The sequence below is a fragment of the Zeus faber genome, assembly GCF_960531495.2.
Source record: "Zeus faber genome assembly, chromosome: 10".
In the NCBI taxonomy this organism is placed as follows: Eukaryota; Metazoa; Chordata; class Actinopteri; order Zeiformes; family Zeidae; genus Zeus; species Zeus faber.
The window spans coordinates 15,124,808-15,142,307 of record NC_137199.1 but is presented as its reverse complement, the minus strand read 5'-3'; the positions used below and the strand labels follow the sequence as shown (position 1 = coordinate 15,142,307).

At 43.6% G+C, this 17,500-nt stretch overlaps 1 protein-coding gene across 1 annotated transcript in view; it reads right to left on the bottom strand.

Moving 5' to 3' along the window:
• dock2 (dedicator of cytokinesis 2) overlaps positions 1-16,582 on the bottom strand; it is a gene marked incomplete at its 3' end in the record, with an annotated part of 124,793 nt that extends 108,211 nt beyond the window's left edge. Inside the window, 17 exon segments of the mRNA XM_080008022.1 lie at positions 378-582; positions 3,102-3,205; positions 3,545-3,617; positions 4,111-4,209; positions 5,051-5,301; positions 6,166-6,242; positions 7,039-7,114; positions 8,561-8,696; positions 8,998-9,079; positions 9,751-9,908; positions 11,789-11,924; positions 13,692-13,840; positions 14,354-14,450; positions 14,589-14,644; positions 14,935-14,975; positions 15,129-15,212; positions 16,472-16,582. Coding sequence (XP_079864148.1) covers positions 378-582; positions 3,102-3,205; positions 3,545-3,617; positions 4,111-4,209; positions 5,051-5,301; positions 6,166-6,242; positions 7,039-7,114; positions 8,561-8,696; positions 8,998-9,079; positions 9,751-9,908; positions 11,789-11,924; positions 13,692-13,840; positions 14,354-14,450; positions 14,589-14,644; positions 14,935-14,975; positions 15,129-15,212; positions 16,472-16,514 — 1,867 coding nt within the window. The 5' untranslated portion in view covers positions 16,515-16,582.
• Positions 16,583-17,500: the final 918 nt, after the last annotated feature.

Below are 17,500 nucleotides of genomic sequence, written 5' to 3'. Positions count from 1 at the left end.
GGTTTACAATGAACTATGGTATGTTAGTTTGCGTATGACACATTTTTTATTTGTACTTTTTGGGAGGGGAATGCGTCAAGTCATTGAAATTCTAGGGAGGGGGCCTGGGAAAAAATAGTTTGAATACCACTGACCTAATGTAACATAATATATTTATATGATATTGCCTTAAAATGTCACATCCAGCCAGTAATTCACGATGGATTACTCTAATAAAGAAAATCTGGGACGTTTTTGGGGTTGGAAAATACCTCCATTGTATAATTACAATGTGTGTGTGTGTGTGTGTGTGTGTGTGTGTGTGTGTGTGTGTGTGTGTGTGTGTGCGTGCGTGCGTGCGTGTGTGCGTTCAATGTCCACACTTCAATATGTCATACCGTTCTGGGTGAGTTTGGTGGAGCAGACCAGGGTGGAGATAGTAAAGCTGTCCCTGGAGCTGATGGAGAGGCCTCCACCCCCGCTGCCCGCCACGTTGCTGGTGCTGCGGCTCAGCGTGGAGCCCTTGTGCAAGTCGCCGTGTTGGTGGCGTGTGCACGGCAGCGACCGGTACGACGCCACGTCCTCCATGCGCTTGCTGTCGCCCTGACGGAGGAAGAAAAAAAGTGTCTCGAATTAACTACAGTGGCAGCGGGGAAAGAAAAAAAACAAGGAATTTAGGAGATGGAAGTGGTGGTATTCGGCGCCGCGACGAACGTGTGATTTCCTGGCCTTGTTTACATACTGGGAACTTTGTTTTAATCCTGAAGGAGACTTTGAGAGAGAAAAGTGGAAGGGAGACAGGGAAGGAGAAATAAAGTCGGAAAAAAAAAATGTAAGAACGAAAGAAGACAAAAACGGGAGCAACCGTGAGTGAAAGAACGACCATTAGTGAAGCAGCTGATTTCATAAAGTGTCCGAGAATTCGCCGGGGACAAAATTTAGAAGATTTTCTGTCAACCGCCGCCTGACATGTGTTTTTCTTTTTATTTTATTTTTAACCATTGCCTGTGTGCCCTATAATTAAAATTACATTCTAACTCCTTGGCCTTAATCACGGTTGACCCCGTGACCCCGCGCGCCACCAAGGCATACCAATAAGCATTAATGAATGGAGTGGGGGGAATAACAGAGAGAGAGAGAGAGAGAGAGAGAGAGAGAGAGAGGGAGAGAGAGGGCCACAGAGCAGACAGAGATCGGGTGGGATGGAGGGATAACGAGAGATAATGGAGAACGAGGGCACGGTGGGGGAACAACCGTTCAGTCAGAGAGTGATTCATCTTCATTGCGTTTGGCATTTAATCAATAGGGGGATTCACTCTCAGCCACTGCTCATTTGGCAGGAAATCTATTTGGTTTCGCTCAACCTGTCAGCGTGGCGATGGTCGCTCGTCCAACCTCACCGTTAGCAATTTGGGGACAGTCTCGACGGAAAGGTCAGAGTTGGACAGACACGTCGTCAGAGATCAAACCCTGGTAACGGAATAATTGTGTCACGTCGTCGCCGTAGTTTATATTTGCGTTGTCAACGCACGGGCGATGGGGGTGCGATGGCGGCAGGAGCGTCTGAAGGACGTTCGGAGCGGCAGTTGGTGCAACGGCGTACCATCACCGGGGATCCCCGGTGGGAACCTTCAATCGCAGCTGTTCCACGAACCCGCAAGACCTCCCGGAGAAGTCCGACCGGAGCCAGAACCACACACGCCGAGACCCATCCACTCGACCTTGGATGGACTGCTTTTAAGAGGATGTGCCTGAACTACCCCGTTTACACCCCCAAACTGGTTTTATTTCAGTTTGCTCAAGCTTGGAGGGACATTCATCTCAAAACGACCACTCGGCTGAGGAGGAGCGTCACGTTTTGTTGTAGTTTCTACGGCTTCCTCTACAGGTCGCCATTGTTAGATATTGCGTCCTTGGGGCACTTTCCCCTGCTACACGCCGTCCAACAGAAGAATGGGTAGAAAGAGGGAGCAAGGTGGAGTCAGCCTGGGCGCAGGGCGACAGCATGTCATGACAAGGGCTCCTCTCCTGAGTGTGTGTGGGGATGGGCAACCAACAAGCAACAGGAAAGCAGCCTGATCCTCTGATCCTGGGCCCCAAATACCTAGACCCAGGACAGGTGTGGCTGCTCCAATCACACCATCCCCACACGACCGTCCTTCAACGAACTTTCAAAACCTTACACCAAGCCAATAAGGCTGGCTGACTTTAAAAACCCTTATTTGATTCAATTTGATTCAATTGAATTAAGTCAAAGCAAACAGGCACAGGTGAGAAGTCGTTCTGAGTTTAATTTGTTAATTTACCATTGATTCCCTCAAAAAAAGACAGGGGGGGAAACTGCGACATATCTAGCAGATGCATGAGGTGTTGCAAGCGTACGATCGAACCTTGTTTTGGTTTCACAGAGAACAAATTCATGCCGTCCTGGTATCGCCTCAGCACCGAACAACAAAATAATCAAATAATCAAAACCAGTTTCATCACAAATTTTGGAACGAGATTTAAAATCTAGCAAACTTGGTATTTCTCCACATACAGCAAATGAGGGATCAAAGCAAAACGTGTTATGATGTGTCACATTAAATTCAAAAGCATCGGGCTTACGGTTTTCATTTGAGCTCAACTTTTCCCCAACATTGATATGATATTCGCATTCCGATTTGTGCGTGCTCGGTTTTGGGCAACAGAAAAAATAATAGAATAGAGCGCCGAATGTCACTTCATGGCCTTTTACCTTTGTGGGGTCCTCGTCAGGAAGTGATTTTCATTCCATAGGTACTAAGGTTAGATAGAATTGAGTCGCTCTTGCAAAACATGATTGCCCTTTCAAAAATTACAAATTTCACCCGGTTCCCCCCGTCGAGCTCAGACGGGCGCTTATTGAGATGGCGACTGGTTAACATGGGAGGAAACACCTCCAAAACCAATTTACGCTGCTTCGCCGAGGGAGTCGGCGGGAAGAACCCGCTTGGCGGCTCGCTCTCTGTCCTCATATTGTTTTTTAATCTGCCACCAGCGGTGGCGGTGGGGTAACTTCCACGGCAAAGCCCTAAAATCAATCTGGGCTGCACTGAAACTGCTTTTGTGACATTTTGTGCTCCGAGGATATCGATGTATACCTTGAAGACCACCAGGTCGTGGAGCCCGTCCTGCAGAACCGTCCCGTCCTCCTTGAGCAGAGGGACGAAGGCCATGGCGAAGTTCTTCTCACTCTTGTCTTTGGCTGCAGAAAGAGGGAGGTGAAGTAAAGAGATGGAGAGAATGGAACAGGAAGGAGGGGAGGAGGGGGGAGAGAGCGAGAGGGAGAAGAGGGATGACGATCAGCAAGGACACACGCCACTACACTGATGAGCGGCGGAGGAAGATAAAATGAAAGTAAGAAAAGATGCAGAACCGAGTGCGGCTTAATCAAATGAGTGTCATTCACGCCTTGCGGGCATCCCCCCCCCCCCCGATCCTTTCAATCATCCAGCCCCCTTCGGGCCGACGCGATGCTCTGGGGAAGGGACGGATGGAGTGATGAGACGGAGAGCGAGAGGGAGAGAAAGTGTTTGGTACTCACACTCCTGGGAGGAACGGTGTCTGAACATGAAGCGCAAATGGATTCTCTGCATCTCCTCCAGAGGGACCGACACCTGGAGGACAGACAGTTATAGAGTGGAACGAGACCACATACAATAATATAAAACTTATTTGAAATGAATACAAAATCAAACTAAATATAAGTTAAAAAAATTCCTTTTAATCATGTCATTTATTTATCTATTTGTCCCTTATTTACTCTCATTTGGAGTTCCCAAATAAAGTCCAATGAACCGAGGAAACTTCCCCACTCAGGGCTCGCAGTGCACAGCGTTTTAAATGAGAAATGCAAATTACATTAAGTGGACATCTGCAGGGAAAACTGAAGGCTATTAATGTCTGGTGAAAAATAAATAACTGAAACTCCACACACACACACACACACACACACACACACACACACACACACACACACACACACACGCACACACACACGAGGCTTGGGCCAGCTGTCAACAGCACAGACACACACACACACACACACACACACACACAAACACACACATACACACACACACACACGCACACACACACACACACACACACCTTGAAAGTCTCCATCCATCGTGGTTGCTTGATTTGGTAGTAGATGACAGATCTGTACTCATTCACCGCCTTATCCCCGGCTCCCAGACAGATGGAGTTCTTCAGGAAGGAGGGGAAGAAAGAGAGAAAAACAAATGTCGTGAGGGGATCGGGAGTTTTCTCTGTGCATGCGAGTGTGCACGCCGCGTGTACGTACAAATGTGTCTACGCACGCGCACGAGATGGATTGCTGTGGTGCCAGATTCTGTGTGCGTGTGTGTGTGTGTGTGTGTGTAAACAGATCGGCTGATGGCAGCACTTAATCAGGGCTGCGCTTTCTCACCTGCCCGTGAGACCTCAATATCTCCTCCACACACACACACACACACACACACACACACACACACAATCCAGTGTTTTTGGTGCATTTTTTTGCCATTTCATATTTCTGAGGCACTTCCTACTGCAATACATTGGTTCCACACTCACCACAGCGAAGTTTTTAACCGATAACAAATTCTGCTCTCTGCCTCTTTTGACGAGTAATCTATCTGAATGAGCTGTCTATTAGCCTTTTGTTTAAGTGGTCATTATGTTCTATTTCATTCTCCATTACTGATCCTCAGTAACACCCAGTGAGATTGTGCCTCATGTATCACTGGTTGGCACAGTTGTTAATACAGGACAATTACATTTTTTTTAGCTATTACATTGCAAATGTTATTTATTCTGCATGCTGCTGTACCTGGGTAACGAATTTCGTTCCTTCATGTTTCTAACATGTTTGAATGACAAAAAACTAAACTGAAACTGAGCTGGAACTGAATACAGCTGTGAATTAAAGAATGAATGCAAACCGATCATATTTACGAGAGCTTGCAATTTTGCATGATTTTTTATTTGCAGAGAGAAAATTAAAAAAACAACACACAATGTACCGAATACACCACCAAAGGCCTACCTGCACCACCTTGCCGCCCTGGTCGCACACCAGCATGATGACCTCCACGTTCTTCTGCGTGGTCTTGTTGTACTTGTCGAAGTCTCCGCCCTGCAGCGTCAGGTAGATGTCGTTGCGCACGTCCCCCGGCATGATGATCTCGGGGAAGCCCAGCTTGCGGGCCACCACTGTGCTGCGGTCCACCAGGTGCGGGTACTCCTTCCGGATCTGGACCACGTCACCCACCAGGGCCTTCATGGTCACCCACAGCCCTGGAGCGGTGTGAGGTGTTAGACAGAAGCGGTCACTGGACACGAGAGACCACCCAAAAATAGGACCAGAATCCTTACACTCCAATGTTCTGACCCTGGCCTGATGTCTAAGTCAGTCATTTTACCTTAGAATATAAGGTTATACTGGGAATAGGCGAAGGAGAGGATCTCCAGACCGGTTCTCCGGGGATAGGATATCACCTTGACAAGGTAAAAAGCTATTCGCGGAATAGGCTAAATAATTGTTAACCAAGAGTAAAACAAGTTTTCTTTGATCCATTTCTTGCACTGCACTGTAAGTTTGATGCATTCTATTTTTTTTTTTTACTTTATGCATTCTATGTTCCTTTATAATGTGTTTCTTTGCACCTTGTCTTCTTGCTTTTGATGTTTTATGCAAAGTACTTTGAATTGCCTTGTTGTTGAAATGTGCCATATAAATAAACTTGCCTTGCCTAGAACGCATGTGATGGCTCAAATATTTATCATCATTTTCTACATATGAATCATCTAAAAGTGTTTTGTGAACTCTTGTTTCTCAATTAGTTAAAATAAACATTAATAAATTAATGTACTAACTTATATTAAAAAAAAAAAAGGATCTCATTTGAAATCAGGTCACATATGCATTCTAGGTCCAATATAGATGATGGGGAGGTTTGTTGCAAAATCACCATGGCAACTATATTTTTTCCCCAATGGACTTGCCAGCTCTGTGGTCGTACGAGATTGCTTCCACCTTCTGTGAGGGCGAAGGTACAACGGCGGCTTCAAACTCGCAAAAAAACATTTTGATCAAAATGATTGCTCGTAGTGACGGTGCAAGGTGATGATGGAGGAGCCGGGCGCAGCAGGAGACGGTACCTTGGCCTCCACTGTCTCCTCGAGACGCCGTGACTTTGTTCAACAACGTGTGAAGGAAGTCGTTCTCTGCCACCACCCTGCGGACACACAGAGCGCCGGGTTGGTGACGAGCTACTGTATGGAATACTTTCAAACAATGTCATCGCTATTGCGTAATAACAGGTGCATTTGGTAATAAACATCTTCAACACAATATGGGATAACCCTTGTATCAACTATCATATGATGTAACGCCCATTTACATAATGTAATAGCCTTTTACATTATGCAGGTGCTACAAAATGTTATGATGAATATATAAATATAAATCACACAACACAATATTTAATAACACACCAAAACAATTGTTTTCATTTATATAGGGGTCACACACAGCAGCATTTTGTTTTGACCGAAACCTTATTTTTCGATCAATGGAAGTGACAGCGAGTGATTGGAACTATCTTATTTGATTACAAAAGGCAGGTGTTATTACATGCTCCAACTGTATGTGTGAAATCAGCTTGTTAAAGGTGCAGTGTGTAGAAGTTAGTGGCATCAGCCCTCCCTTTCCAATGACACGGGAGAAGCTACGGTGGCCCTCGGGAAAAGTCCCTCTCTAGAGCCAGTGTTCCGTTTGTCCGTTCTGGGCTACTGTAGAAACATGGCGGTGCAACATGGCGGCCTCCCTGAAGCGTACCCGCCCCCTGTGTAGATATAAAGTGCTAATTCTAAGGTAACTAAAACACAACGATTATTCTTTTCACGGGACTAAACCCTAATTACAACATACTTGTGAATATTATAGTCCATTTCCGCCAAGTCCGCTCCGTATTTTCTACACCCTGCACCTTTAAGTGAGACAACGAGGGAACAGGAGGCAGGGAGACGTACGGATGGAAGGGGATGAAGTGCTGCTTCTCCTCGTCGCACTCCGTCTTCCCCTTGATGATGTCACTGATGTCCATCACTGAGCACCAGCCGCAAAAATGACAAGATCACAGAAAGATCAAGGTGAAAACTTCCCTCTATCAGCCGCCCGTCTGCTGAGCTCCTCATGCCCTGGATCGGGCATCCTGCAGCCCAGTCTGCTTGCCGTCCTTCATCGTCTAATCCAGGAGTCAATACGGGATTCGTCAGTGAGTATTGATCTGGTTGCAGCTGTTCAGAGCAACAAAGTTAAGCCTTTTGAACTATGAAAAGTGACTAGAAAGGGTTGTTGTTTTTTTTTTTTGTTGTTTGTTTCAATTTGTCATTTGTTTTGTTCATTTTTTTTGTCTGTCTGGTAAAAAAAAAAAAGAAAAAATAAATACATTAATGCATATTAACTCAGTCCCAAAGGGATTTCCCCATGTGGTGGTGAGGAAATGTAATTTAGTTTTGTTTCGCTGTGTATATTCTCATAACGCTGGCTTTTGGAAATGGAAAGCGTGAAATCTGTGAGTGCCACAGGTGTTGCATTCCCGCTACAGCGTTTCTGGAGCAATTTAAAAACGTATTAAAACGCATCAAGAGGCCACTGGGACACAACTTCCTGGTGAGCAGAGCGAGAGAAGTTCCATTCTAAATAAAATAAAAGGAAATTGTCTGACTCCAACTTTAGGATGAGACCTAAATGACGGCTTTTAGGAAATTATCAAACACGGTTTTTCCACCCAACAAAAGACATCTGTTCCATGCCACTCTGTTAGGAAACACTATTTTGTTTATACAGAGTGCAGACCAAAAGTCCCAAAGCAATATTCTGTCAACGCAATGTTACTGTAAGAAATTATTGGTTTTTATTCGTACAGTTTTAGTGAGTTACAGGCACAATTTTTTTTTGAGTGGGAATGGTTGATTGAGAGGTTTATTGTTGGCTTGTGTTGGGTTCATTTCCACATCCATTTATTTATTTTTTTTGTTAATTTTGAGGTTTAATAAATATTGCCATTTTTCCTATTTTATTTGTATTCTTGGTACTGTATTATTGTTGCGTATAGTTTTGATTTGTGCTGCTGTGACATTTAGATTTTCCTCCAAGGATGAAAAAAGTATCTATCTATCCATCCACCCATCCATCCATCCATCCATCATTTATCCATCTATCTATCCATCCATCCATCCATCCATTTATCCATCTATCTTCGATCCATCTATCCAAAATGGGTGTATATCATAAAATATGGCATAGTTCCCAAACTACACCTTACTGTTGCCTGTATAATTATATTTAAAAAAAAAAATGTTGCCTTTCTTGGAAAGATATACCTATATTGACTTGGATATGGATTGCTAGATGTTATGAGCCTTCCTTCCAAACACTTTTTTTCAAAGACCATTGACGTTTAACAAACGCTGTTCAATGAATGAACAGCTCTATTCCGTGGCCCTCAAACACGTCTCCACCAGTTCGTCCACCCGCCCAGCCCTGTACCTGCCACCCCAAACGGCCGCCTCAGGCCCTGGGTGATCTTCTTGCTGTGGGTCTCCTTCGGGTCCATCTTGCCCACCCGCACGATCTGACAGATCAGATAGATCTTCTCTCTGTTCAGATCCTTGTTCCCCAAGTCCTGGTTGATGGACGCAGGCGGAGGTGGAGAGAAAGTTTACGGGACAGAGGTGGGAGAGGGAGAAAGAGAGCGAGAGAGCGAGAGCAATTTATATGGAATGCCAGAACAATGGACTGAGTGAGGAAGGACCAGAGTTATGGGGAAGGGAACGGGAGTCGGAGAGAGAATGTGATAAAGCACAGGCTCTGGAAAATGGATGAGATCTCCATTAAAAAGTACATTCGTCCCCACTATTCATCACGAGTGTCTCTGTCACAGTGAAAAAAAAACAAGGTAATGTCGCCCTCTAGTGGCATCTTACCGTAAAGACGACCTTCAGGTTGTTGAGCATGTCTATCTCTTTGGGGAAACCTTGGCTGCCCCAACGTACAAGGTAGTTCTCACTGGAAAAAGTTGTGAAAAAAAAAAATAATGAAGTTATTCATACAATACACTAAAACATCACTTATCCTCACCTGTATTTTTAATTTAAAAAAAAGTTATAGGTAAATAGGTTCTAAACTAATCATCATTTATAAATATCTATACTGTCTATATGCATTTGGAGCTCCCACCATGCTCTCTGATACAGTAAAAGTAGAATATAGTATGATACAATATGATAATATGATGCTCATGAAACACTTTGCAAATATGCAATGTAAAATATCTGCACATTGACCGAAGTCAGTTCTGAAAGTATAGTCAGAAGGATTTCGTCTCTTATTTAGTCTCAAACTGTTGCTTAAAGGCCTGAATGTGAAATGTGCCGGGTTAAAATGAACGCTACTGGGTCCAAAATGATAATAAAAGAAAAAAAATATCCAAGAAGACTTGTCACACTCTCCAATTGACTTTTTCCGGACCTAGAAACCCGGGTCAAACTAGGTTGAGAGCCGCAGATTTAATCTATAAATCGAGATAACACACAAAAATATATATCTTTGTGGCTGTTGACGACAGGTTAATCAAACAATCTTGAATTCATCATCGTCACTTCCTCGATATAAAAGATCTAACGATAACATTTAAATGACAATTTAAATTCGGCATTCATATGCGTTTCGATGGGAACCTGATGATCATCTGTTTGACGGGGTCGTAGAGCGACATGAAGAGCTCAGAGTCCTCCCCAATGCGGCACACAAAGTTCCTGACAAAGACGTAGAGGCTGTGGGTGGGAGACGAATGGATGCGGGCGGAGATGGCCGACTGGTCCGCCTGGATGTTGCACTGCAGGAGGAACGGGATTAGAGTTTTTGACAAATGAAGCCGGGGACTGTGGGCGGAAGCTCTCTGCAAGTTGTAATTTCCAAACTTCTAGTTGAACGCATTAGACCTCAGATGACAGTATATTTCAGATTTTATGATCAGTTTCATTCCACATTATTGTATTTTCCTTCCATTTGTATATTTATTGTCTTGAGTAAATTAAGGAACTTGGAACCCAATAGAAAAGTGGTATTCAAGCTTTTTTTTTTTTTTTGCCGAGCCCCCCTGCCTAGCATTTGAAGGACTAAGGACCAAAAGCAGTTTCCTTCATTTGTGGCTTTTATTGCCTATTAACACAGGCTAACAGGGGCAAAACAGTGCAAAACAATTACTACTGATAATATAAATACATAATAATAATAATAACAATAATAAATAACTTGCACTTGAAATATAGCTACAGGAAGCAATACACAGGGTCCAGTTTATTCCTTTTAGGCACGTTTTCCAGCTTTTTGGTTGCTGTGAAATGCATCACAAGTTACAAGGTTAAACATTGTGGACTTAGGTCTGGACCAATCAACAAGGACTTATGCCTGCATGTTTCTCTTCTGGTGTTCAGTTGAAATATTTATGAAGAAAGGTGTTTGGAGAATTATGATCGTTCCTTTCATCCCTTTAGTAATTTTAGTGGTCATTTAAAATGTAATTCAAGGAAAAAAGCCTTGAATTACATTTTAAATGAGTTAAGTTCCCATGAAATTCAAAAAACGTTGTGGTATTTCTGTGAGTAGTTGGCATTGCAAGGCTTCTATTTTTCCGACGGTAAACAGTATGATGACGTCAAAAGCGTCTTACTGTTGAACTCAACTCGTTCATCTTGTAAACGAACAGTGGCATGGCAGTCAAGCACGATCAGCTGAATATCTGGGGTCAAATTTGGTCACTTTTTCACTCATTTTAGCCGGGTTGAACATATTTTGGCGTTGAATGCATTGGGCCACGTCTGTGATTGCTGGTAATAATAATAATAATAATAATAATAATAATAATAATAATAATAATAATAATAATAATAACAATAATAATATTAACAATAATAAGAATGAAAATAATTAAGGAAATTATGTTTAAATAGGAACAAATTGTATTATTTTCAGTGAACTAATGAAAATAACAACCCCTTTCTCTCCCCCCGTCCCACCCCATGGAACAATATTTCCAGTGGATTTTTTTTCTCTTAAATAAGCAATTATCCTATTCTATTTAGAAACTTCAAATAAACATTAGATGAAATGTAATTAATCATTGTAAATCAGTGCTTATATTAAAGTGCTTAGTATATTAAAGACCCCCTCACCCCCCTTGCAATTCCTCCCCACTAGGTTGCCGCGCAGTTTGAATGCAACTGCAATTGAAGAACCAAGTTATTCTTTATGAAGTTATTCCACAACTGCACTGGATCAGTTTTAGGTTGGAACAGACACTGTGAATAGTGGACAAAATACAAAATTAATAAAAATATATTTTGGACTGATGATGAGCGAGAGAAGGGTAAGAGCGGAAACCTCTTCATAACTATGTGAAAGAAAAAAATAAAGTAGATCTTCAAGAGATTCCCCCCTCTTCCTGTAAGTAAAAAAAAAAACCCCATCATCAAATCAAGGAGGAGACTATTTTTCGCAACGCCGACATGATGATGCATTGAATTAAAAAGAGATAAACGCAGATAAAGAGTTTGCAGTTATTGGCAGGATGAAAAACATTATACATAAATAATAATCAACAAAACAGCACACTCCAAAAGTAGCTCCAGCTCATGTGTGTGTGTGTGTGTGTGTGTTTGTGTGTGTGTGTGTGTGTGTGTGTCTGTGTGTGTCTGTGTGTGTCTGTGTGTGTACCTGCTCCTCCTTGATGCGCTCGTTGATCTTGGCCGTGGCCGCCTCGTGGGCTCGGAACAGGCTGATGACGTTGGCTCGCTCGGGGTCCAGGATGTTCCCGTCCGCGTCCCGCACCACCTGGTCCAGCTCCAGGATCCTGGAGTGAAGAATGTGGGATGGGGGTACGACAAAATATTAAGGAAACGTTATGGAAAGGAGGAGGAGGAGGAAAGACAGAGGGTGGAAGCACAAAGATGAAGGGAAAAATAGGGGGAAACTGAGCGTGAGAGTGGTGGATTGAAGGTGAAGAGGCGGGAAACAGGGTTGAAGGTGGAGGACGATTTTGGGAATAATGGAATATTGTTTGAGAATTTTGAACTTGCTCCTTTTTTTTTTTTTTTTTTTGGACCTGTGCTGTCAGCATGCTGGGCATACAACACAGAGTATTTGTATGCCATTTGCATTCAGGACAGAGTTAGTCTGCAAGTGGAGTTCAAGTTCTCAACCTGCAATGCAACTCTTTATTAATTCTTAAATCATCAAGAACTGCTGCAATAACTCTGTCCTGTGGACGACCTGTAGAATAACAAGGGCACAGTTTTCGGTTATAGAGAGCCACCACCAACCCCCCTCTTTGGAACAACTGATCACTACTCCAAGAGGGGGAGAATCACCACTGTGAGACAAATAAACATCGAAGTAAACAACAGTTACACAAAAACATGAACATTGGACGACAACATGTATTGAAAAACTGAATCAGGTCCAGGAAAACTGGAACTACAACTGGTCACGTGACCTCTTCCTGTCAAAGTTATGGCAGTAAATGAGGGAGGAAAGGATAGGAAAGCACCCCAGGTTGCTGAGGTGCACTCCAAGCAGGTGTGCGTGTGTGCCTGCGTGCGTGCATGCGTGCGTGGGTGTGTGTGTAAGATGTCCACAGGTGAGTGTACATGACTTATCCCCATTGGTACTGGTGTAGAAGGTTGGTATTGTGTCCCGGCGCCTCCAAGCAGCGCAAGGGGCCCCGAAGCCCTCCCGAACTCCACGGCCCCGCGGACGACCCCCGGCTGCAGGAGATCCCCCGGTACCCCGCCCTGCAGCCATGGAAGACCACCGGGTCCCCAGAGAAGCCAGAGGGCCGTGGAGCAACTTCCACGCCCAGCCCGAGGAGCATGACCAAGTCCCAGGGAGCACGAGGAGACCCCGCACCCCAGGGGTCCTCCCACCCTCCAGCACATGGGGCACCCGCCGCAGAGAAGCCCCGCCGCAGAGGCAAAAGGCCAACAGCCGCCCCACACACCCAACCCACACCCACAACGACAAGCAGTCCCCCTAGTTCAAAACAAACAGTTTGAGACCAAAACTGAAACTGAGTTGTTTTTTTAGTTGCATTTTGCTTATTTGCTTTTTATCATTATTACTATTTATTTAGTAAAGTACTTTGAGTTGCATGCTGTTTCTGAAAGGTTCTATACAATAAATATATAAAAATAGCTTATTATTATTAAGGCAAAAAGTATTATCAATTATTATTGTTATTATTAATATTATTATTATTATTATTATTTATTTATTTATTTATTTATTTATTTATTTATTTATTTATTTATTTGTTTGTTTGTTTGTTTGTTTGTTTGTTTGTTTGTTTGTTTGTTTATTTATTTATTTATATTAGTAGGGCTGACGGAAGATGAAGGATAGAGCATGAATAGGGACGCTAGGAATTTAAAACTGTGTTGGTGCATCAACTGACAAGCAAAATGTTCTGCGTAACACAATACACATAACACATGTATAACACAATGCACCATAAGGTGCATGTCAACAAAAACTGTCCCGACCAATAGTTAATAAACTGGTACAAACATAAACAGACAGTTAATGGCTTGTGTGTCTGTGTGGAGGGTAATACAACTCCTACTTGTTGCCGTAGTCGATCTTGGAGGTCACTTTGTACTTCAGCTCCTTGAACTCGTCATTGGGCAGCGTCCCCGAAAGGAGCTGCGAGCGCCACTCCACCAGCTCCAACATCAGAGACTGCACCTGTTTCATGCGCAGCTCTTTGTTGGACTGGACATACACACACACACACACACAGACACACATGTTTTGTTGTTAGTTATGTTGTACATGACCATTTTCTTTCTCATCTTAATTTGATCCTTGTACTTCCCTGCTAGCACTTATTTATTAGTTATTGTATATAACCACATTTTTTCTGTTTCTTTTTTGGTGAGCGGGGGTCACTTATATTTGTATTTTTTCTTTTAATTTTTAAGAGTTATATATTTTGTTGCTTATCATTAGTTGAGTGCATATTATCATATTTTATTGTGTACAGTGAACTGTTTTATTGTATATATTTCCACATTTTCCATGTATTGGCATTTTCTTATTTGTATTCTCTATTCCATTGCTTTATTGTTATTGCCTAATTTATGATGTACTGTATAAGCTGTTACTGACACTGCAATTTCCAGCTGGGATGAATAAAGTAGCTATCTATCTTCATCTATGCATTTGTCTTAATTTAAGGGACAGAACTTTTCATTTTGTGAAATGAGATTTCAGTGTTTTCTTTACCACAAACAGCAGCTTCCAGATGCTCCCCCACTCCCTCAGCGTTGTCGTCACCTCCTTCACCAGCGGCATTTCCACTATCACCACCACCTCATCATCTCTGTGGGCACACGGACGTTTGGAAATGCAAGCAATACTGAATCAAATCTCAAATAAATGTGTGTGAGTGTGCATTATTGTGTATGTGACAGAGATTATATATATATATACGTATATATCTTTGGTTGTAATTTCTCACCCTTTTTTTGTAATGACGACCTCCCTCAGGTGGATAAAACTGGCAGGAAATGTTCCCTATAAAGAGAGAGAGAGGAAGAGAGAGAGAGAGAGAGAGAGAGAGAGAGAGAGAGAGAGAGAGAGAGAGAGAGAGAGAGAGAGAGAGAGAGAGAGAGAGAGATGGGAAGGCACATTGGATGAAATATAAATCAAACAGGGTGCTTGAGGGACCCTCGTCATTTTGAGATCCAGGTCAAGGGTTTTTATTGAAATGCACTATGTGTGTGTCATGACGTCAACAACTGAAACCAGTGTGACTTCTTCACTGGGAAGGCGTGGTCTGGTCCAGACCCGATCCCCCCTCCTACCTGCTGGGCCTTGTTCCGGGTCAGGTAGCCTTTATACCACCCTGCAAGACAACACACAAACAACAGTTTACCACGTCCATTCATTCACAACCGCCTCAGTCTAAATGTGTCATTTGGGGGTAATGAGGAGTAGTATTTCATACGACACCATGTAAGGGAGATAATATTGTGGGGTTTTTTTGTATGTGTCTCACCATCGCAGACCTCCTGGATGTGGACCATGTCGCCCACCTGCAGGGAAAGCTGCTTCTCCCCCTGGCCGCTGAAATTCCACTTCGCTGAGGGCGAGGGAAACAGTGAAGGTGCAGGCAAACAGAGGCCAGGACGTTGGTGACATTGAAAAATATATTTTGCATAGCACAGTAGCTTTGACCCAATTATTTTTTTTTTTCATCAATGTGTTATTTTTTTTCTGCACAATGGACACTTACAAGCGAAAATGAATCCACTTTGGTCATTTTTAGGTTGAAAAAAACAAATACTGAATGATTGCAAAAGTGAATTTTCATTTGGGAGATTTTCAGCCGAGGCACTATTTCAGTATGAAAACCTTCACAAAAACACACATTGATATCACAACTCTTTAACCTCAACGCTTCTTAACGGTATCTAATGACTTCAATTGGACTCTGTTTGACTGCCATGCAAACCCGTGTTCAAATGCAAAGTGTAAACCTCACACTAACTTCCTCCCCCAAACTTCCTGTGTTGTCGGTCGTGACATGACCGGGGAAACATGTAGATCAGTAAACCGTCGGGCAGAACTCAGTTTGCCAAACAATGGCAGTAACAACTCAAAAATAAAGCCAAAACAGAGTCAAAAAATTGCATCCTGTCCAAATTGAAGTTTAAATATTGTATTCTCACACAAAGGACCTCACCGAACCACAATGGCAGTCAAATCATTGCAGTTAGGCCCCGATTTCACTATCATCCAAATAACTTCTTTCAATAATATCGCACAATCGAAGCCCGTCAACTTATATCCTCTGCCCTCCATCTGGAGAGTTGAATTAAATGAGTTCACATCTCCATTTTGGCTCTCATGCGTCAACTCCCCCTGTGCTCTACTGTGTGCATGCTCCGCCAGTGACAGGTGTCAAAAACATCCAAGAGCTTTTTAGCAACGGCTCTGATCCTCATCCACTCGGGGGCACAGATTGATTTTCCTGTCATGAAAAGATCTTCTGTGTTGATGTGGAAAACACGACGCGAGGGAGGATTTTCATGGGTTCATGGACGAGATGATAAACCTCCAAGAGCCCGTTAGAGAACGCTTAACCACATCCTGCAGAGAAGGAAGTGATGGATCTCCATATCACACTGACTTTGTTCTGCAGATAAAGGTGTAAGAGTGGACGTGCACAAGGACACGTGTGTGTGTGTGTGTGTGTGTGTGTGTGTGTGTGTGTGTGTGTGTGTGTGTGTGTGTGTGTGTGTGTGTGCGTGTGTGTGCGCGCATGTGCGTGCGTGCGTGCTTGTGTGCACGTGTGTGTGTGTGTGTGTGTGTGTGAGGGTGCGTGCGCACTTTACTTACCCACTCCATATCGCTTGGTGGTGGATCTGGTCCATGGAGCCATGGCTTGTGTCTGGTCGCTCACCCCCGTCTCTCCGACAGCTCTTTCCTTTTTTTCCCTTCTTCTTCTTCTTCTTCTTCTGGGCGTCGCCTCTACCTCTCACTTCTGTATTTTTTTTCCACTTGATCTGAAAACAGCAAACTCCTCCCTCTCTCTTCCTCTTCTCTTTCTACACCCATCCTCCCCCCCTCACAACACAGGCCTCAGCGACTGCAGCTCACCCGAGGGTTGATCACACTCCACCTACAAAACTTTGTCAAACAGTAGTGTTTAATCAATATTACCGAGTGATTCATTAAATGTAAGCCCCTTCGATTTTTTTTTGACACTGATGTCACATCACACCCCTCATGCTGAAAATGACGAGCGGTGGGAAGCGTGCCGTGTCTTGTTCACGTACAGACAACCCAAACCTCAAGAGAGAGAAAGAGTCCTACAGTACACGTTGGAAAACCGTAGGAATGTTGCCGTTTATTGTTTTACCCATTTCAATTCCCAAAACAGAAAGTAGTACTTCACAGAGCCAGCACTTTCATGGAATTGGCAAGTTCTACTTTCTAAAATGATCACGTCAAAGCACTGAGCCTGAGCATTTACATTTGTAAAAGCTGCCGTTGCCTCGCCTGGCCGCCAGGGGGCGGTGAACACGTGCATTGTTGTTCTGATCTGTGGCATTTCCAAATATCTTTGTCTAATCCTATTAGGGGATAGCTTATTGTACCAGTGTGAGTGGATATGCGCGATGTGGTTTCAGTTCCCATAGTTAAAAATGATGGACGGCTCCCCGCTAGTGGTTTACACAATCCCAATCAGAATTGTATGGGAGGCCCTGCAGAGCAAAGGTGATCGGGCCGAAAAGCCAGACCATTAGTGCAGTCGTGTCCGAGTTTGGAGAGCGGCGTACATGTCGCCCTCCCCCTCTCCTGAAAAACGTTTCTGTCCGTTTCCACACAGTGCAAGAATCTGCTTCGCCGCGGGAACCTGAAGAG